The sequence below is a fragment of the Pungitius pungitius genome, chromosome 7 (genome assembly GCF_949316345.1).
Source record: "Pungitius pungitius chromosome 7, fPunPun2.1, whole genome shotgun sequence".
Classification (NCBI taxonomy): domain Eukaryota; kingdom Metazoa; phylum Chordata; class Actinopteri; order Perciformes; family Gasterosteidae; genus Pungitius; species Pungitius pungitius.
In genome coordinates, this window is record NC_084906.1 from 19,809,398 (window position 1) to 19,830,955 (window position 21,558).

Below are 21,558 nucleotides of genomic sequence, written 5' to 3' on the forward strand. Positions count from 1 at the left end.
TTTGAAAATGAGAGAATCCTTATTTTGATGTTTTTAGAATTCAATGTAGAATTCAAGGTCTGCCCTTAAGACCCTTAGCTGGGCATCAGGAGGAAGACCACGTGGTTTGAGATCCAGAGATGAAGTCGGCTTTTGCTTGATGCAGAAACTCCAGGAATGATTGAAAGAAATATTGATGATTTTTATTTGCTTCTGTTCAAAACCTCATAGCGAAACGTCGCGTTTTAAGAAATAAAGTAAATTAATCTGTAAATCTGTTGGCGGGATTCCGTAGAACAGACGCTGTTGCCACGGTAACCAGTTCCATCAGCTGCCGTCATCAATCAGGAGTGCTGAGACCGTATATAAAAAACTAATGAGTCAGATCTAAATAATACATTAAGATTAAAACATGTTAATTAATTAAGCAACTCAACTAGGCCATCAGGGACCTTCAGTCTGGGTTTGGAGGATCGGGTCTTTAGGTTCAATGCTGCCTCCCGGTGGCCACAATGATCCTGTAGTTCCAGGTCTGTCCTTGTGGAGCAGATACGAGTTCAGATACTAATTAGTTTACATTGATCAAAAAGGTTCAAAATCATTCAACAAACATAATGATTATAATTATTATTTGGTCCACAGTCAAACCAAAAGATGTTCTGTAACACAGAGAAATGTCCTGATTTCCTTAAACGCACAGTCTTTTATTATATGTCCGCGCTCAGGGATTATTGATCCCAGTACTAAACTGGTTTGAATCATTTTAGATTGCACCATTTCTTGAACCAAATCTTGTACCTATTTTAGAACATTATTCTAGTTTTTAGAACATAACAAACTTATTCATATTGTGTATGCAGTGTCAGAACTCTGACGTTCATAACAAACCAAACCGTTTATAAGTCGGTTGAAAATTGAGCAAGTTATGGTTATTTAAAAGGTACATGTATCACTACCAACACTATGTAATGGGTGAGCGAGCTGACCGTACCAAGATGGCCGCCATCTGCGGACGTTTGACTCCGTTGGCCGGCAAAGCGGACGAGACATCTAGCGTTTTTATATATCTATTATGATGACCCCCCCCCCCCCCCCCCGCCGCCCGTCCACACTAATGCATGCCGGGAAGTAAAGTCCTCAACGCCACGACTAAATCAGCTCTCCCCCTTGCTCAGTGACTTCATTTCCCAGCATGCCCCGCGCGTTTTCTTCCCTCCCTCCTTCCTTCCTTCCTTCCTTCCTGCAGCCTCGGCCCTTCTGCCCTGAAAAAGGAAGATGAGCAGCGGCGGGAGTCGAGCCTGAACCCATCTGACTTCCAGCGGAATGGCGGCGCGGCGGCTGCTGACGGACCGGAGCCCGAGCTCAGCTGCTGTTCCTCGGCCTTGAACCCCGTCGCGACCCCGCCGCCGGAGCCCGCTGGAGTCCCGCAGCCGCGGAGCCTGGAGGAGCGGCGGGAGGAGCTGCTGCAGCCTTCCGGGCCGGGCCGGGCAGAGCCGGGCCGAGCCGAGCCGCGCCAAGGCGAGCCGAGCCGAGCCGTCGTTTCCCGCCCAGCTGACGATGCTCAGATAGCCGAGGGAGTGAAGTCTCGACAGCACCGCACCCTGAAACCAGACCCTGTCCCCCTTCAGGTGAGAGTGGGAGGCACACCTGGGGTAGGGGGGGGGGGGTTACCTGGTCCCCTGATCTGGTCCAGAGTCCGGCTGTCAGACTGGACCAGCTGAACACTGACACATGGTTCTGTGGTACCTGAACCGAACCAGAAGGCTCCATGTGGTCTGGTGTCAGGAACCAGGTGTTCATCCATCAGGTCCAGTTTTAAAGAGGACAGGTATTTGACAAGGCGTTGGGACCAGAACCAGAAGGTCAATAGAGAACTCGATGTGTTGCAGAAACACTCACAACACTGTTTTTATAAATAACAATAAATCCTTAAACACAGTAAACAAACCAACATGATCTTCCCATAGTAGACTGATGAGGTAATGAGTACTTCCTTCTCGGCTTCTGTGTACTTCTACACCACTTTCTACTGCATTTATCTGACCGCTTTAGTTACTTTATAGATTCAGATGCATCATGAGCCAATAAATACTGATGTATTATAGATAATATAACGTTATTAAAATGTTATTATATCATACATATAATAACACTTTTGGTACTTAATAATAATCTAATGATTTTAAAATTAGTGCCTTTTACCTGTACTACTCTGTAGTGTTACTACTTGTACTGTCATAAAATATTCTAGTACTTTTTAAAATAACTGGTCGTACAGTACTACGGTCCTCCTTCAATACGAGGGATCAGATCAGTGTCCACAGCTCTCTGTGGGACCAATCACCGGTTCTCTTTCAACAGAGTCACATGTTCCACATTCACGATGACATCACTGCGAATCCAGAGTGAATTAAACGCGTGATTGGTCTGAACTACGCGTCCTCATCCTGGTCCCCCGTTGGGTCCCCTCTTGTGTCCCTGTTGTGTCCCCGCAGGCTGCAGCATGGAGCGCTCCGGCAGCATCCAGCTGGACATCCCGGACTTCAGCAACTCCGTCCTGTCCCACCTGAACCAGCTGCGCGTTCAGGGCCGTCTGTGCGACATCGTGGTCAACGTGCAGGGTCAGAGCTTCCGGGCGCACAAGGTCGTCCTCGCCGCCAGCTCGCCGTACTTCCGGGACCACATGTCCCTGGGCCAGATGAGCACCGTGTCGCTGACGGTGATCCGCAACCCGTCGGTGTTCGAGCAGCTGCTGTCCTTCTGCTACACGGGACGCCTCTGCCTGCAGCTCGCCGACATCATCAGCTACCTGACGGCCGCCAGCTTCCTGCAGATGCAGCACATCATCGACCGCTGCACTCAGATCCTGGAGGGCATCCACCTGAAGATCAACCTGGCCGACCTGGACGAGGACCCCCGGGAGGAGGAAGGGACGCCGGCGGCGGCGGTGGCGGCGGCGGCGACGACGACTCGGGGCTCCAGGAACTGCAGGGCCCTGGAGCCCGTGGCGCGGGCAGGCAACCATCACGCCGGCCTGCGGCTGCTCGCGGCGAGGGTCGGGGGAGCCGAGGCGCGCGAGGCCGTCAGCCCCGCCGAGGAGCCCCTCAGCCCGCCGCCGACCGTGGAGCACAGCGGGCTGGAGGGCCCCAGCGCCCCCGGCAGAGGGGGCAAGGAACCGATCCTTCGCATCAACCGGGCGGGTCAGTGGTACGTGGAGACCAACAGCGAGCCGGAGCGGTCCGGCAGCGCAGAGGAGGGCAGCGGCGGCGGCATGGACCGCGTGAGGATCAAAACGGAGAGGATGGACGACTGGATCGGAGCAGGGGAGCACCAGGAGGAGGGGGGGGCGATGGACGAGGGGACCACCGTGATGATCGACACGTCGGGACGCAGCACGCTGGTGGCGGCGCCGGCGGGTCCGCGGGGGAACCGCAGCGCCCAACCGTCCTCCAGCTTCAGTGAGACGGACAGGTGAGTCACAGCGAGGACTTCCCGACCCACCTGGAGACACGTGACAGTCGTGTATTAACATGACCTCGTGTTATTCCTGTCCCCACGGTGTCCTTGTGCGTCCTCATTGTGTCCTCATGTTGTCCTCGTGTGTCCGTGCATCAGGTTCAGTCCCACTGGCAGCGTGGTCGTCCTGGCGGAGCGTCAAAGAGCAAAGAGCGAGTCGCCGGGCAGAGCAGACGAGCTGCGACAGCCAAGCTCCCAGGTAATACTACCTTTCCTGCAACTATTACTACTTCTACGAGTACTACTATTAGTACTTCGAGTACTACTGCTAGAGACGCAGACTGGCTGTCCACCTCAAAGATGTAGAAGTTAGTTTGATCTGGTACTTGTTCCAGTGCTGAGGTTCTGGTCTTTTATTAACGCTTGACTCCGCCCTCCAGGGGGAGGAGCACGCATCCTTCGACATGGGCGGCTACGAGGACTACCTGAGGGAGCAGGTGGGGGACCGCTGGTACCGCTACAACCCCCGGCTCACCTGCATCTACTGCTGCAAGTCCTTCAACCAGAAAGGCAGCCTGGACCGCCACATGCGGCTGCACATGGGCATCACGCCGTTCGTCTGCCGCATCTGCGGCAAGAAGTACACGCGGAAGGACCAGCTGGAGTACCACATCCGCAAGCACACCGGCAACAAGCCCTTCCACTGCCACGTGTGTGGCAAGAGCTTCCCCTTCCAGGCCATCCTCAACCAGCACTTCCGCAAGAACCACCCGGGCTGCGCTCCACAGGAGGCCCACAGCGCCTCCCCCGAGACCACCACCGCCTCCGTCACGTCCAGGGGCGGGGCGCCGAGCGACGAGGCCTCCCCCAGCCAGGAGGAGCCCGAGGGCGGCGGGGGCCAGTACGGCGAGGGACCCCAGGCTTCGGTGTCCACCACGGGGCCCGATTGAACCCCCCCCACCCTTCCTCCGAGGGTGGGAAAGGGGGAGGGTCTGATCCCGTTGCACCTGAACCCGCCCGAAGTGGACCACAGAGAAGGACCGGAGAGTCCGCACTGAGAGGATTTAAACCACATCTACCTTCACTAACCAAACCGAACCGGTTCAAGCTACGACGAAGAAACGCCACACACCCCCCAACGACCTCACCGGCCGCGCCACCCTCGTCTTTACGTTACAGATTTCTACTTTTATATTATGTCACAGGTTCTGCTGGGAACTTTGCCAAACTACTCAGTGCCAGTCCAACAGTTTTAAATCCTCATGTTTGCCTTGAGACAATCTGGAGCGGCAAGGTTCATAATAATAATAATAATAATAATGATTATCCCGCGCGCTCTTTTTAATACATCAGACTAGTAAATATTATTCAGTGATTTAAAAAAAACAAGAAGTGTTGTCAGAGCTTCTTTCCAATCTAAATCTCTTATGACGCTCCGTGGAAGTAAAGTGCTGCCAGGTGTGTGTGTCTGGTACTATAGATTAGCTCACTTATTGATTCATCTGCCGGTTAGTTTATTGATCAGTACATCAATCATTTGGTCCGTATGATCTTCAGTTCGTTGTCTCAGCTCGTCTTCAGAATTACCTTCTGTTTTTTAGCTGTGATCAAACAAATTTATTACGTCATCTTATTGGACATTTAATCACTTTTGTTGTGATTATTATTATTATTTTTTATCATTCACACGTTCCTTAATCTAAATACGTTATAAAACATATTGCGACTTTAAAGTAGAGCTGCTGCTAAATCACTAAAACTGAAGACTCTACATAGAATAGCGTCAATATCAAAGTTAAAAGCTGGAAATGAAGTTGAGTGAAAGTCGTTTAATCTAAAAATGGACCACATATTTCGTCCTCTCGGCTCCTACCAGAGCTTTCGGCTGTCGCCTGTGGCCTCCTCCAGCCAATCAGAGGTGCCCAGGTGTCACCTGAGCGCGTTATCTCAGCACCTGTCCAACTAACCGGAGGACGGTCATTGGTACCCAGCAGGAAGCTCCAGCGACGGATCCGGATGGAAGTGGAGAGCTCCGATCACACCGATCAATTCAAATGTTTCAGACTATAAGTGTTGTTCTAGTTGACGGAACGGACTCACGGCAGGAAGCCTCAGATAAGCTACACAGTTACCTCTCACCGCTACGCAATACAGCTGCACCTCCGCCCGGGGGGGGCTCTGATCCACACGGACCTCCGCCAGTCTTCTCAGATAGTTTTATAAACAATTATGTGTTTTGTTGTTTTTATGAGTTTCTTGGACACTTTTTTTTTTTGCTCTGACAATGTTTAAGATGGAGGACAGAAAGTTCAGGACCGGATCAGGAACCGTTTATAACGCCTTAAATCTGCTGCACCAAGAGAAAACACCCTCAAACTAAAGAGCAACAAGTCAAAGACAGGATGCATAACGCTAAGATCAACCCGGGATAAAAACACAAGATAGCCACGAGAAAGGCCACTTATGCTAATATTAGCTGGCAAGCTAGCATAATCTGATCACTTAATTATGTTAATTAACCATAGACACACTCATTTTTACCAAACTGTTGTGTCTCAGTCATTAACGTTTGTGAGCTTATATGTTACTTAAAATAACAGTTTATCTTGTTTTCTTCAGACCATTAACATTAGCTCACTTAGTTAGCTGTTAACTTAGCATTTATGATCAACGTGCCAGTGGTTCAAAGCGTAAACCTACTTCACTAAAACCTTTGCAGGCTGAGGGTTGACGTCTTTCTGATGGATATCGGTGTTCTCTCTGTGTTGTTGGTCCAAGTTGTGTTCAGCTTAGCTTAGCTTAGCTCAAAACCTGCTAGCGCAGCCCCAAGTGTGGGGCTGTATATGTTGACACTAGCTAATGCTAGCGGGCAGCTAACTTTTTCGCTGCACACGTGCAGCAGGTGTTACAGCGTCATGGCGACAGGGTCATTGATCGCGGAACGACTGACGTCAGACCGGATGGATGTAGTAGCCAGGACATGGAGCCGGACTAGAACTCAACCCCCCCCTACAAAGGTCAAAGGTCACATGCCAGGGGACGGATTGCGCGGGGGCGGCATTGGAACTTCAGCACTTAACGGAGAACGAGGATCAAAGGCAGAACTTTCTATAGAATCACATATTAGGCATATATAAACTACGAAGAGGTTTTGGTGAACTTTAATGTCAGAATGCTGGTAGCACATGGATCGGCTGTTACTGTTTTTCTACACGGCTGTGAATCCGATTCTCAGCGGATGGATCTCTTTTTTTTATGCAAGTGTGGCGCCGGCGGCTCCGTCCTCGCTGCGGCGGGACTCTGTGTTCTCTTCAGGCGAAACCCAGGAAGTATCAGGTATACAGACTCTTTTATTCCGCCGACGGGGACGTTTACCTTTTCTCTACGTAGCAGGATGCTAACGGCTAAAACCTCAGAGCGAGCTACGCGCCGCAGAAACTAAAGCTGTAAATAAAGGCCGACACAGACACACAAACCAGGGATGGGGCAATGTGGAATAAATCGGTTGTCACGACGGCGCGAGGGTAGAGCGGCAACACGAAGCACCGCTCTCCGATTGGCTGCCAGCCGTTCAAATTTGTTTTGTGACGTCCAGTTTGTTTAAAGCTCTTTGGGAATATTCAAAATCATGAAAATACTTTCGCCAAGAAATCGCAAATACTAAAAAAATAGTACTCGTGTATTTTACACCTGTAACCAAATCCATCATTGGAGTGTATCACTGCGTAGAGAACATGGAGGTCTCCACCAACATTTTTAACAGTTTAACTTGTTTAACTTTAGCAGCCAAAATATACAAGTGGAGATTTACCTAATAATAAGATTCTAAAATTAACTTCTGAGGGATTTCATCATTTTATCCTTCAAACTGGATTCATAGAAAGTGTTATACTCCACTTGGCAAACACACAATTTGAAACCAAGTTTATTTCAGTGGGATTAAACAACCTGACGGTCCGAAACATTTTCTGATGAATCGCAAAGAACCAACCGATGGAGATTAAGCTGCGTCTTTGTCCTTCTGTCGTATCGACAACTGAGGACAAACAAAAGAAGCAAACATATTGCTCAACTCTAAAAACCAACACCATTAAAAGCGTCAAACTATTGAACCCAAATTCATTCTCCTGAATTTTCAAACGCACTTCAAGATGGATCGTGATCTGTTTCTACTGGTCCAGAACGCCAAATGTCCTCAGTGGTGTTGGTTCATCAACCCGGTTCATTTCAGTCGGGTCTGTCTAGTCTGGTTGATTCAAATCTAGTTCAGTTCAGTCTAGTCTGGAGGAATCTATAAAGGAGGAGAAGTAGGGCCCGAGTTCAGGTCCGATGGACCTTCATGGTTTTATTAAAAAAAACATAAGAATATAGATAGATATTTACTGTGAAGTCATTTCTTTTATTCTGTTCAGTAAGAATCAAACTTACACGTGGCACCTGCTCAGAATCTATAAATTAGGAATAAAGAGTTTAAAGGATCCAACTTCTCCTCCTTGATGGTTCTTCAGTTTCAGTCAAACTGTGAAAACAGCACAACCTCATCATCATCATCCTCATCTTCGTTCTCCTCTTCATCACCCTCTGGTCCTCATGGTGTGTCTCGAGGCTCCTTTTTGCTTCACAACCAGGTTTCATGGTTCTTCAGCTTCTGTTTGTTATTTTATTATATCCAATAACATGCCTAATTATGAATCAAATCATTTAGACGTACTGTATACTCACTTAATGAGATTACTCTTTACTGTTGATTCCTAAAATATATCCTAATATATCAAAGAAGAAGCATTTACTAAATTAACTTTGAATACTGTACATTTGATTTTAAAGAAGTACGGGGGTTTTATGTGAAGATATCTTATGTTGCATGTCTCTGTTGGGGGGAGGGGGGTTAGAAAAATGTGAAGAAACTTCTCTCACCATGACCACTCGATCACTCACAGGTCGCATCTCCAGAAGAAATAAAGCACTTTAAGTGTCCTCTCGCCTCTTTCTTCACCCAAATTCCAGCTGGCAAGATGTAAACACCTCAAGCTGTGTCCTCAAGCATTGTTATTTCTACATCATTTTTTTCTGCCTAATTAATGTAATGTTGTTACGGATTGGCCAAGACCCTCCTCCTTTTTCCAAAAGCCGGCTAACTATGCAGCTCTGGAGTTTACCTCGCTAACAAGCCCGTTCTGGAGTTTACCTTGTGATCCATCCCGTTCTGGAGTTTACCTTGTGATCCATCCCGTTCTGGAGTTTACCATGTGATCCATCCCGTTCTGGAGTTTACCTTGTGATCCATCCCGTTCTGGAGTTTACCTCGCTAATTAGCCCAATCTGGAGTTTACCTCGCTAATTAGCCCGTTCTGGAGATTACCTCGCTAATTAGCCCGTTCTGGAGTTTACCTTGTGATCCATCCCATCCCGGTGATTACCTCGCTAACTAGCCCATTCTGGAGTTTACCTCGTTAACTAGCCCATTCTGGAGTTTACCTCGCTAACTAGCCCGTTCTGGAGTTTACCTTGTGATCCATCCCATCCTGGTGCTTGCGCCTGCTCTCCTCTAAGTAGATGAGGACCAAAATTAATTCTTAGTTCAAACAGCCTCCGAATTTGTCGACGAGCAGTTGGTTTTATTGACAGATTCTCCAAAAACAAAAGCACAACTTTAACTCTTGTTAATGCACTTAAGATATATTAGTTGAGGAGACGTAGTAGTCTACGTAGAGATCTTTGCGGCACCAACACTAGCTGGCGAGGTATGGCTTGTATGATGTGTTTCCATCAGACTCTGGAAAGAGAAAGAACATTGTGGTACCAAACACAAAGCTTCATTCGGAGCTTTACAATGAAGGGCTATAATGACAGAAGAAACAGAAGACCTTGTTCTCTACTCTTTACATCAACATCCTTTTCAGTCTCATACTAGTTTAACAACAAATTGCCTCTTTCTCAACAGTCATTTCCGTAACTCAAACTGGATCAGAACAAGATGGATCTGTCGCCTTGACAACCAAACATAGTCCCTCTGAAATAAGGTCCCATAGGGGACACACAAAAAGGGGCGGGACTTCTCCCCTCTACATTACATTACATGTCTTCACATGATCAAAAACCATGGTCCTTTGGGGGAAAATCAAACCCTGGATGTGAAGATATTGAACGCTGTTTGCTGGGTTGGACGCAGTGGTTGGATCTCACTGGTCGCAGGGGTCAGCCACTCTGGCGGTAAACAGCAGGGAGTTAATGGTGGACTCTCTGATGAGCAGCAGAAACGGCCTGTTGGCCAGAAACACCTCCCGGTTCAAGTTGAGGGAGCGGCCGATGGCCACGACGGCGGTGGCTGCGCCCGCCTCGCTGCCCTCCTCATTCACCTGCGGGGACACAAAGCACGTCATTCAAGGTCCCCGGGTCAGGGTTTCTGGTCTGTCCACCTGTCCACCTGTCCACCTGTCCACCAGTCACTGACCTCCAGAAAGGCTTTATGGAAGGCGTCAGAGATGTGGAGACCTTCACTTCCGTCCTCCAACATCCCTGAAACAAACAAACAAACAAAACGCTAACAGCCTAGATCAAGTAAATAGAGCTGGACAAATTATAATAAACCTATAACGTTTTTTTTTTAAATGTAATGTCCCTGAGTAAAATAAACACAGGATTAAACAGATTTATCTGAACACCCGACACTCATTTGAGTTCCTTAACGCCGTTGTTTCGGTTCCTCAACGCCCCCACGCTGTCCTTCTGGTACCTGAATGCCCCACGTTGTACATTGAATTCCTGAAAACCCCACAATTTTAGACCAGACTAAGTCGTTATAATTTTTTTTATAAAGCTATTATGTTATCAAATATCATATCAAATGATCACCTGGCAGACTGGCCCTCTCGGAGCTAAACAGGTCCGTCAGTCCCATGTCCTGCAGCTTCTCCTTCACACTGAAGCTGTCCCCGATCCTGAAGCGAGGGATGTGGACCGCCACCGTCTTCTCTTTCATCTGATCCAACCAGGACGTCAGCTTGTTCAGGTCTAGACCCTCCTCCACCTCCACACGCAACAACAACAACACACGTTTAAACACACAAAACTAAAACACACCCTCGTTATCGCCCTTCATTTTTAGATGAAGGAGAAGGTCACCAGGACGCTGTCAACATGTTGTTTTGCGTCATGTATCTGCCGTACGTCACTGCGGAAGAATCACGTCCGTTGGCGAAATGAACATCAGTAAAAAACAAAAGAAGGACTGATCAGACGTCACCTTACTGAGGGGGGTGTCCCTCATCGGCAGGATGACCACCATGGTGATGTCGTCTCCGCGGTACGGCATCTCCAGCAGCTGCACCTGGTCGTCGGGGAAGTTCATGTACCTGAACTTGGTCTCCTGGTACATCATCTTGACGGAGCAGGTCCGAGCCTCGCTGACCCGGAAGTCCGAGACGTACACGTTGTCTGTGTCGAACTTGTTCTTCCACTGACCCTGAGATGAAGAAGAGCATGAGCTGCGCAGATCCGGAGCGCCATCAACGCTCTGATCTGGAACACACGTGCTCGCAGGTGGGAACGCGGCGCCGGCAACCAGGTACCTTGAAGTAGATGGTGTTGACGAGGACCAGGATCGTGTTGGAGTCCAGAGCCCCCTCTGGCAGCGTGTCCCGGATCAGGTTCTCCGTCTTGTTGGCGATCCAGTCGTTGATGGTGACCCGGGCCTTCTCCGGGTTCCCCTGCAGCACAGAACTGGGCTTTTGAGTATGAACCAGGTGTGACGCCTTAAGGTCTGAACCCCCGAGTGGCTCAGGGGACGGGGGAAGCCGAGGGGACTCAGGTTCGACCCCAACATTACCTTGAAGTCGAGAGGCAGCAGTTTGGCCCCATACACCGCCTCGCTGATGTTCTGGTACGTCTCGTTGAAGGTCAGAGACTTGTCTCCGAACAGTCGGTTGGCGGAGATCAGCTCGGTGGTCTTGTCCTTCTTCCTGTACAGACGACAGTTGAGCTTGGCGAAGAAGAAGTGGACCTGATCCGACGTCTTCTCTTTGATGCCGTTGAACTCAAACACCTGCAGACAGAAACACACAGAGACGGCGTTTCACGACGCTCGCCTTCTCCTGGTAGCTCCGTGAACGTCAAGAACAATAATTCACAACAGCAATGACCTCCATGATCTGCCGCAGCGTCTGGTTGCAGGCTCCCAGTTTGGTCATGGCGAAGGCCGTGGAGATGCTGATGGGGGACATGAAGATGTTGGCCTCGGGGGCCTTGCCGAGGGCCAGGCGTTTGTACAGGGACAGGGCAAAGCGGCTGTTGGCCTTGGACAGCTCCCAGACCCGGGGGTTGGTGGACTCCGGCATGGTCTCCGGGGTCTGCGGGGGGGGGGGCTGGCCGGCCTCGGCCTCGGGCTCGGGGCTGCGGTAGATGCAGCGCGGCTCCAGGGCAATGTTTTTGGGTTTGGCGCTGCAGATGTCCGAATCGAAGGCGAAGGAGACGAGGGGCAGGGACGCCAGAACCAACAACCAATCAGCAGCCTTCATTCTGCACACAGAGTCAGCCAGGGGGAGTTTAGAAACTTGCACAAAGTATTTCTTTTTACTTATCGATCTTACATGAGAAGAACGCGTTTTCATTTGCTGCCTCAAAACTCAGATGTATTTATATTAGTTTATTTGACATGAGAAAGTCGACACTGAATCACACAAGAAAAATGTAATCGGCAAATTGGTTTTTTCAGAGCAAACAAAAACACCACGAAAATAAAAACTAAAACGAGTTGGAAATCAACGCCTGATAAAGGTTCAAAACCTGGTCAGTTAGAACCAGAGACCACACCAGACTCTAGTTTTGCATAAATAACACAAAACTGTTTATTTTAAACCTGATTGAGCATTTAATTTCAGCATTAATATATTTTATTAAGAAACAACACCTTTAGTTTTGTAGCTTTAATTTAACATTATTAATCACTAACAGGTCGAGAACTAAATACAAAACAAAGCGCAACATCATGCTCTAAAACCTGTGTGAGAGATGAAACGCGGATTTAAGAAATATTTATCTTTAAAACTAAGCATGAGGACAAAAAAAACTAGAAAAGAGAAAGATCTGAACATTTCAGAAAAGTTTTTCCACTGAGACGACTCGGAGATCAATAACTTCACTGTTTCTGGACAAAAAGGCAGAAGCAGCATCCCTCAGGAGGATTAGTTGGTGAAATCTTACCTGAACAGGTAGATATACGAGCGCTGAGACGGTCAGATGTGTGAGGTTTGAGCTGAGCTCAGGTCAGTGTCCTGCAGAGCGCTCAAACATCACAACAACCTTTGAGACTTCGGTCAACATCTGGAAACAAACCGATCAATACCGGTGAGGGGGGCAGGACGTAAACACACCTCTTCAGTCTGAACCGCCAATTTCACAGAATTCATTTTAATCCCTGTGGATCACAAGGGACGTTTAGTTTTAATTGAGATCTTTTTGTGTTTATGCAGGTGACACCATTGTGACTCGGGTGGGACTTCATTTTCATTTGGGAAGTTGAAGCTGAGCTCCTATAAAAAGTTTACAATCCAATCGCGGCAGTTTCCACTACCCTCCAACAAGTGCCCCCCCCCCCCCAGGCTCCACCCCCGCAATAATTATTTTGCAGGTCCCAGACGCTTACAGAACATGTGTCCCTTCGCCCTCGCAAATGGGATCCCCCTTGTTAAGAATCATTGACTTAATCAAACTGTTCTCTTAAAATGAGCATTTCCTCTTAAATGTAGGGAGATAAAAGAGAGGAAATCAATGTATTTAAAGTGACTTTCACAAGTGTTGTAACCATTTTTCTTGTTGAAATATCCCACTAGTACTCAAGCTTTGTAATATACACAAATAAATATAGTAGTATCCAAGTATTAAAACAAATATGACTTTTATTTGCAAAATAAATATTTTAAAAACCTATGCAAAAGACATTTCACATTAAAAATGGAGTGGTAGAAAAACATATTGGCTACATACAAATTTCAGACAAACGTGTCCGCTCCCATGTGAGACAGTTTTAAAAAGTCCATTTGATAAAGATGGAAGACTTCCAGTAACCACGGGACCAGCGCCGGCGTTGAAGACGTTCTTAGAAGAGTTTGGGCAGCTGTCTGAGGCGGCTCAGGTCCAAGATGTTTCCCATCGATCCGTCCGTCCGGCGGGCGCTCGCTCTCAGTAAAGATGGCCGCTTGCCGGAACGGTTCTCCTTGTCGGCAGCGTTCACTAACGGCTGCGTTTTGGGCCGAGGGCCCCGGATCAGCTGACCTTGTGGGAGGAGTTTAGAATTCAGAACATCTGCCTCCTGCTTCTTGTCCTCTTCTTCTTCTTCTTCCTCGTCGTCGTCATCCTCCTCCTCCTCCTCTTCGATCAAGCCATACCTCCTCATGTACTTCCTGGTGGCCAGAGACATGTTGCTAACAGACATCAGGGAGTGGTTGGAGGCGGGCCCTGGGCGAGGGGCGTGGCCTCCCACAGAGAGTCTGCTCAGCTGGGAGTCGCTCAGGTAGCGCAGGGCGATGGCGTTGGCCTCCAGGCTCAGATCCACGCTGCCTTCAGAGAACAGAGCGCTCGCCGCCGGCTCGGACACGCTCAGCCTGGACAGAACCGCCGCCGGGTTGATGCTCGCCAGAGTGCTGGAACCAACACATAATATTACATTCAATATTAAATATTATAAGCCTGAATTTGATTTGAATGATTACATTCATGTAAAAAGTCGTTTTATTCAGTACCTTGCAAACATCAGATGCGTTTTAAATAGTTAGAACGTACACGTCATGTGACCATATGAGAGCTGCGTCAGAGAACCCTGATTTTAAAGTGTGTGATACACATCTAACCCCTCGGCGGAGCCCGGTACCTGCTGCTCTCCACCGTCTCGTGGACTCTGCGCTTCGGCTCCGTCAGATCGTCTCGGTCCACAGCGACCCCGAGCTGCTGCAGCTGCCTCACGGTGGCTGCGAGTACCGGGTCGCCTCCACCGCTCTGCCTCCTCCTGGACTGGGAGGACTCAGGCAGGCTCCTCCTTCTGGACTCCTCTTCTACTTCCTGTTTACTATCGGACTCCTGGAGACGACTGGTGACCTGAGTCTGAGGACACACGGAGGGTCACGTGATTCAGTTTAAGAGTTATACAGATAGCACAGCTATCTACTGTTAGCATCATGTGACCGACACAGAGATAGCATCATGTGACGGTGTCGTTACCATCAGGTTGTGGTAGAAGCTCTGCTGCTCTCCGTACATGCTGACGCTCTCTCCCAGAACGGGACTCTGCAGACCGCTGACGCTGCAACCCGAAAACACCCGAGTCAGAGTCCAGGCCTCCTCTCACAAAGACCTGCTCAGTGGTGCGGCGGTCTGTCTGCGACCGGCTCACCTGTTCTGACCGGAGGGGGGGCATGCGGCCTCGCGGTCCTCAGCGCGGCCTGCAGACCCGATGACGGACAGGTCGCCGTGCGAGGAGTAGGAAGAAGGAGGGGCGGGTACCTCCTGAGGGGGGAGGGGCGACTGGACAGGTTCCCCCCAAAACAAACTGGCCCCTGAAAACCAGAGAGGGAGACTTGTGATGCTCTAACGGCACCAATTTCCAGCTTCTCCACCTTCCCGAGAGTCTCACCTGTCCCTACTGCGATGCTGACGGTGCTCCTGGGCGCCGGAGCCTCCACCGGCCCAACGGAGGGTTGAGGTCTGCCCTGAGCCTGCAGCAGCATCTGGACCTGATGACAGTTAATCGTTCACTCAACACCGTTGCCATGACAACTTTGCAAACACACCCACACAATGAATCGAACCTACCTGTGCCTGCAGTAGGCGCAGCTGTCGGTCCTGATGGAGGAGGAGCTGGTAGGTGTCAGGGGGAACGACCCCCCCCAACTGATCACAGCACTGACTCACACAGGCGGGACGGAAAAGCCTGGTGGGAGACGCAGAGTCTGCTTCTGCTGGACGGGAGGGGCGAGGGGAGGAGGAGTCACCGCACCACTGGGTGGGAGGAGAGTGGCCGCAGTGACAAGGAGGAGGAGGAGCAGGGGGAGGAGACGACGTGCTGTGAGGAGAGTGGGTGGAGAAAGGAGGTGGAGTATAGTGAAGGGAGGAGAGAGAATTAGCAAGAACGGAGGAAGAAAGAGTCGTTGGATGGTGACTGGATGGAGGAGTAGAAGCAGGGTGATGACCACAGGGAGGAGGAGTGTTGTGATGGGGGGATGGAGGAAGAGGAGCAAGGTTTTGACTGAATGAAGGAGGAGGAGTGTGATGGTGGGAAGATGGAGGAAGAGAAGCAGGGTGGTGACTGCAAGGGGGCGGAGGAGTGTTGTGATGGGAGGATAGAGGAAGAGAAGATGGGGGTTGACTAAAGGGAGGAGGAGTGTGACATTTGGAGGATGGAGGAAGAGGAGCAGGGTGAAGCCTTGGGGAGGAGAAGATGGTGGTGCAGTTGTAGGTGGTGCAGCAGGAGCAGGGCTCCTGCAGGTTGGAGTTGGGGGTGCTGTGGTGGTGAGGAGGTGCAGCAGCAGGTCTGGGAGCTGAGGAGGCGGTGGTGTTTATGGTTGGAGGAGCAGACTTCCTCCCAACAGCAGCAGGAGGAGGAGGAGGGTCTCTGTGGGCGGAGCCAGGGCTTTGCCGAGCGTTCTGATTGGAGGTGAAGCTGCTGTCCATCAGCAGAGAAAGTTCAGGAACAGACGGCTGGACTCTCCGAGCCTTCAACAGAGAACACAGGAACTCAACTACTCTGCTGCTATTGGCTGCCTGTCGTGACATCACAGTGATGTCACAGGTCACCATGAGACCTGAGCAACGACTGACCTGCTGAGCGGGGGCGTGGGGGCTCGGGGACGGCCGCGGAGACAAGTCCTCGTCCTCAACCCCTGAGTCCTGATCGCTGACAGACAGACCGGCAGCGGGGGGGGCAGTTCTGAGAGGAGACACGGACAGGGAGGAGCAGTTAAACAAAACAAGCCAGCCCTCTTTGATTTGACTGTAATTAAATGTACAATATTAAATGATCTCTGATCAATATGGATGGACATGTTATTTGCACGGTGGCGTAGGACAGGTGAGGTTCAGGTACCTGCTGAAGGACGTCCTGGCCTCCCTGAAGACCTCCGCCTGTCTGCTGTGATCCTCCGAGCGCAGCTCACACTGCAGAGTCCGCCCCTCCACCGAGGCCACCTGCTGAGACCACATCGGTCCTCATTCATCGTCTTTGCCATTATCATCACTAGTCTCTGCAGGGACAGGTGTGTTCTTACCTGGTACAGCGTGACGCACTGGCCGGCGGTCAGCAGCTGGTAGTCCAGCTGCGGTGCCGGTCCTGGTCCAGGTCCTGGTCCTGGTCCACGGCATTGAAAGAACTGAGGCGCTCTGTGGGTGGAGGCGAACAAGACGAGGAGGAAACAGCGGCTCTCTGAAAGAACTCTGAAACACAAGCAGAACAATCAGGGACTCGTCAACAGGCGGACACGACACTGGACTGTGATGTGTGGACTCACCTGTCCTGCAGGGCGGAGCTGTACAGGAACCTCACACACCAGGCCCACACCTGAGGGTTGGAGACGTGTGTGACTCCACTCAGCCAGCTGTCACATGACGGAAGGTTCAGTTAGGCTTCGTTGTCAGTGTTTTTGTAAAGGTGAGATGACGTAATAACAAAGGTCTCAGGTAAACAACCAGAACACCTGGTGAGACGCTGCAGGCGGTTCGTTCTGACTGAAATACTAAAAAAGACAAAAGATCTCTGTGGTTAGAACCCGTAAAGAAACACTCACAGCCCCACTAGCGGCAGGTTGGAGGCTTTCGGGTCTGACTCCAGCAGCAGGAGCAGCTTCCTGGTCTGATCCATGGTCAGGAACCTGCAGACACAAACACACAGCCGTGAGAACCCTCGTCTCTCGGGGGCAACCGCGCCTCATTTCTCAAGAGGGGCGGATCCTCACCCTCGGTGGCGGCTGGCGGCGTGCGGGGGCGGCGCCGGCCGGTCGATGCCGGTCAGACTCCTCAGCAGCGCGGTGGGGATGACGGGGACGGCTCGGACCGGCTGCACCTGCACGGTGACGGACGGACAGACGGCCGACCAGCTGAGGGCGAGCGCCGCAGCGTCGGACTGCTGGGAGCAGACGACGTGACCTCTGACCTTCATCAGCTGAGACAGATCCAGGGTCTGCCTGCCGCTCACACTCTGCTGCAGCGCCTGAGACGACAGACACGAGCTCTTCAGCTTGGACATTTTGGATCAAGCCCACATTCAGTTTCCTCACAACACAATGAAAGCAGATCTTCAGTCACACGGTCTATGAAGCAGAAATATACAGGAGGGTGTATTAATGGATTCATTATCACAAAACTGAAAGGGTAAATAAAACCCCTAGTAAATTATTAAAATAGTAAACTGCCCTAAAACCTCAAACATCAGGATACAAGAGTTCACGTAGTAAACACATATATATATAATCTGTGTTTTAGTCTTAAAAATCTGCCTGCTGTATTCCATCAGTCCTAATTGTCAAGGTCAGTTCTGAGGGGGATACGGCGGTTTGGGATCGAGGCGAAAACTAGTCCAAAAACTTGTAAAGTGTCGTTATCTTCTGTATATTATATTGGTATCTGTGCATAGCTGGTTGAACAAAAAAACGACGTTTAAAGGAAAATTAAGAAAAATCAGCTGTTGGCGACACGTGTCTAGTTGGGTAAAAGCTTGTGTTCATCAGTGTTGAAGCCAGAAACAAAGTATTTGGATCATTTAAAAAAAGGAGATGATGTTTGTTCTATTGTTCTTATGGATTATTTGGAGAGCACTGTCAAAAAATCCCTGATTTGTTTTTCTTGTGTTTGACACATTCTGTTCACATCACATAATGCTCTTTAACACACAACTATGAGAAGTGTTTACGTTTTTTTTTTAACCACGGAAACTTTCAGCAGAAGCTTGTCTCCGATTGGACGGAGCACATCAATTCAAAGAACCAGACAGACAGCCCGTGACCTTTGACCTAGAGGTGTTAGACTCACCTTGAAGCAGTCATGCAGGTCGGCCTCCGACTGGATGGCGGCGTCGGACGGGGTCTCGGCCTGCGTGGAGACACAACAGGGGACCAGGACGTCTCCAGGCAGCAGAGCAGAGGGGACTCTGCTCACGGATCCAGCCTGCTGCCGACCCGGGTCGAACCGGTCCAGAGTCACAGTGACCCCCTCCCCATCTGGACCACAGACATCAGAGGTAACTTTGATACCGGCGTTGTTATACAGTCTGCTCATATTTGATTTTCTGACCTAATTTCTGTGTGGAAACAAAAGTCGGCATCATCATCACCCAGTTTTTATTTGTAATAACAATAATTACCTGCATCGATACACACTGAACCCAGGAGGAAACACAGGAGGCGGGGCTTGTTGCTGTGACGGGCATGGCGTTGGGCCAGTCGCAGAGCTTTCTCCAACAGCACTAGCCGAGGCCTCCTGCACACACACACGCGCACACACACTGTTAAGAGCTGCTACACAACTTCATCTGTGTGTACATTCCAACCAAACACAACAACTGTGATCGGTCATTTTCCACTGAGTAGACTCAGATATGTCAAACCCATTACTGATGAGACGTGAAGACAAAAACCTACAGTTTGTCAAAGTTCCCCCGGAGGCTCCTAAAGAGTTGATCCGATCCACTTACCTGCCTGGTCTCTATTTAATATATAATATGGTAGAGTATGGAAGTAAATCTGTGTCATTGGATTTTGAAAGAAAAAGTTGATTGAATTGTTGTTTACCTGCGAGCACAGAGCCCCAGGCGGAGCTCCTCTCCTGCAGGGCTGCCGTCCCACAGAGCTGATCTGGATTTGGGGAAACTCAGCGTAGTGAGAGAGTTCATTGAGGTTCTGGACAAGAAAAGAAAAGAAAAAAGTTATAACTAAAGGAACTTCCTCCACTAATGTCTGATTCACGAGATTTGTGAGAGATTGATAATTTGTAATCTCAGGCATAGGGACAATATTCACTACAATCCTACACATTGTATTAGTAACAGTTTCCGGGTAATGTGTGTATTTATACTGCTTGTGTTGTTCGTTTACATGCTGTTGTATGATTTGGACTTTTAGTTAATGCACTGATGAGCGTCGCCTGATAAACATATGAATGCATCCATTTAAAATCTGTGTCAGTTCTTTTACTTAAGATGCGTTATCAATGGACCTTTACCAATACTTGTATCAGAGTAATACATCGTGGTACTATCTCTGCTGAAGTAACGTTAAAGGCCCGAGTACTTCACACATTCACCGCTACGCCGCCGTGACTTCCACAGCAGGTGTTGTTGTTGTTTACCGGACATTGCTAACATCAACTCACCTTCCTTTCAAGTTCTCTGGAGTGAAAACCGCCTCAAACACTCCGGACGGCAGAGCCTGCAGGTTCACTGGGCAGCTCATGCCCGATGGGGCCGGCAGGGTGGAAGGATCAACGGCCACTAAACGCCTGAAACGCCTCAGTGAGATCGGCTAACACCTTTCGGCTAGCCTCTTTAGCTTCCGGCTGGGACCTCATCGGCCGCCTCTTTCAGCTTCGGACACGCGTCGAAATTCGAGCCCCTCGGACGGTAACCGAATGTTTAAACTCCGAGTTAACATTAGCTCACATGTGAAACATTTTGTATGAATTCTATCACAAAAAGTCGACAGACGACAACAAGTTGGACGCTGTTCAATTGTGGCGCTGTTTCTGGTCTCAACTGGCGGGGCAACTCAGACGGCCAATAGGAAACTCTGCCGCAGCCCTTCCGACCAATGGCCTGTCGCAGTCTTCTTCGTGTCCTTTTTCATTCGTCCGCAGCAGATTAAACGGACAGAAAATGGACAGCGCCCCCGCAGGTCAGACGGTCATGGATGATAAAGGACTATTATGCAGTTTTTATATATGTTTTAATATTAGGAAAGAAGGTAATAGTTTATTTGTTAAGCCGATATGTTTGTTAATTAAATTGTATAATACTATTGATATTATGTCATATTAGTATTAGTAAAAATACAAGGACAACATTGAACTATTGTAGTGTAAATTAAAGGGTTAGTATGTCCCATTTAGATACATTTTGTTAGTTCTTTGCCAAATCACTTGACTTTTTTGCGTCTGTAAGGTAACGAAATATATTAGTTGTTAATAATAAATTGAATGTCCTTGTTCTCCTCCAAAAAAAAACACTTAGGCTTTTTTATAAAATATTACAAGATAATTGGCATACAAACATAATTTATTTGAGATTATGGAAAGGAAGTAAATAGAAATATTGCATATTATCAGTAAAGCAGTGATCAAATTAAAATTAAGGAATTTTTTTATAGCTGTAAGCGGGGAAAAAACTCCAAACCTGTTCCTCAATTAAATTCAGTCCAATTAAATGTCAGCCGGGCGTTACAATCTCACATGATCTGTGACTGTATGTGTGTGTGCGTGTGATGAATTATTCATGCATGAGCAGCAGGGTCATCTTCACACAAAGTAATCTCCTGCAAAGCAGCAGGTAGAGGAATTATTCATCAGCGTGTTACTCAACACTGAGATGGACAGATGGACAAGCAGCCTGTCTCCTACGTCCACACTGGGACGTACCCGGGAAGTTCGGTCACGGGTCCGAGACACAAACAGGGGCCTCAGGATTCTAAGAAGCATATGTCTGACTCGTACGGTTTGTAGTTTACAGTAAACTGAACCTTCCTTTGACTCTGAAGTTCTGAGATCAGACACACCAGGAAGCTCGGATGTCCCTTCGGGGCAAAGATGAATCCTCGTCCTGCATATTGCCATATTGTACATCCCAGAAACATGTAATAAATATGTATTAGTACACGTGGGACTTCTGATGTTAATGGAGGAGGGGGTTCCTTTCATTTTGATCTCTCGCTGGTGTCCCGGGTCTTTTCCGCCTGGACATCGGTTCTATGTCAACGCGTATTATGGATTTTGTCGGGACAACGCCCACTTACCCATAATAGAAAAGGCCTGTCTGTTTCTTCTCTACTGAGTCGCAAATAAATAAAAAAACGGTATATAAGAGATGTAGCGTCATCAGTCTTTTAGAGTTTTACATGAAATAGTGACTTTGCGTATTCCTTGTATTGTGTTTTT

At 49.0% G+C, this 21,558-nt stretch overlaps 3 protein-coding genes across 4 annotated transcripts; 1 reads left to right on the forward strand and 2 right to left on the reverse strand.

The window, feature by feature from the left end:
- The first annotated feature begins 1,137 nt into the window (after positions 1-1,137).
- zbtb37 (zinc finger and BTB domain containing 37) lies at positions 1,138-8,175 on the forward strand. The gene is made up of 4 exons (XM_037469210.2): positions 1,138-1,607; positions 2,475-3,450; positions 3,595-3,694; positions 3,876-8,175. Exons 2-4 carry the CDS (start codon positions 2,483-2,485, stop codon positions 4,383-4,385), a joined length of 1,578 nt encoding a protein of 525 aa, XP_037325107.2. The 5' UTR covers positions 1,138-1,607; positions 2,475-2,482; the 3' UTR covers positions 4,386-8,175.
- An 857-nt stretch (positions 8,176-9,032) lies between these two features.
- serpinc1 (serpin peptidase inhibitor, clade C (antithrombin), member 1) lies at positions 9,033-12,764 on the reverse strand. Its single transcript, XM_037469211.2, has 8 exons — positions 12,637-12,764; positions 11,577-11,952; positions 11,264-11,479; positions 11,007-11,144; positions 10,682-10,900; positions 10,291-10,465; positions 9,890-9,954; positions 9,033-9,794 (listed from the first exon to the last, which is right to left on the reverse strand). Exons 2-8 carry the CDS (start codon positions 11,949-11,951, stop codon positions 9,618-9,620), a joined length of 1,365 nt encoding a protein of 454 aa, XP_037325108.2. The 5' UTR covers position 11,952; positions 12,637-12,764; the 3' UTR covers positions 9,033-9,617.
- Positions 12,765-13,321: 557 nt separating this feature from the next.
- Positions 13,322-21,547, reverse strand: stil (STIL centriolar assembly protein). Of its 2 annotated transcripts, none has more exons than XM_037470629.2 (16): positions 19,786-21,547; positions 19,206-19,313; positions 18,779-18,894; positions 18,448-18,635; positions 17,376-17,629; positions 17,208-17,291; positions 16,932-17,018; positions 16,692-16,857; positions 16,511-16,611; positions 16,246-16,354; positions 15,241-16,140; positions 15,062-15,161; positions 14,822-14,984; positions 14,650-14,731; positions 14,303-14,532; positions 13,322-14,075 (listed from the first exon to the last, which is right to left on the reverse strand). In XM_037470629.2, exons 1-16 carry the CDS (start codon positions 19,863-19,865, stop codon positions 13,532-13,534), a joined length of 3,312 nt encoding a protein of 1,103 aa, XP_037326526.2. In that variant the 5' UTR covers positions 19,866-21,547; the 3' UTR covers positions 13,322-13,531. The 2 variants fall into 2 exon arrangements, with proteins under 2 accessions (XP_037326526.2, XP_037326525.2); XM_037470628.2 differs by having other exon boundaries at positions 16,511-16,614.
- Positions 21,548-21,558: the final 11 nt, after the last annotated feature.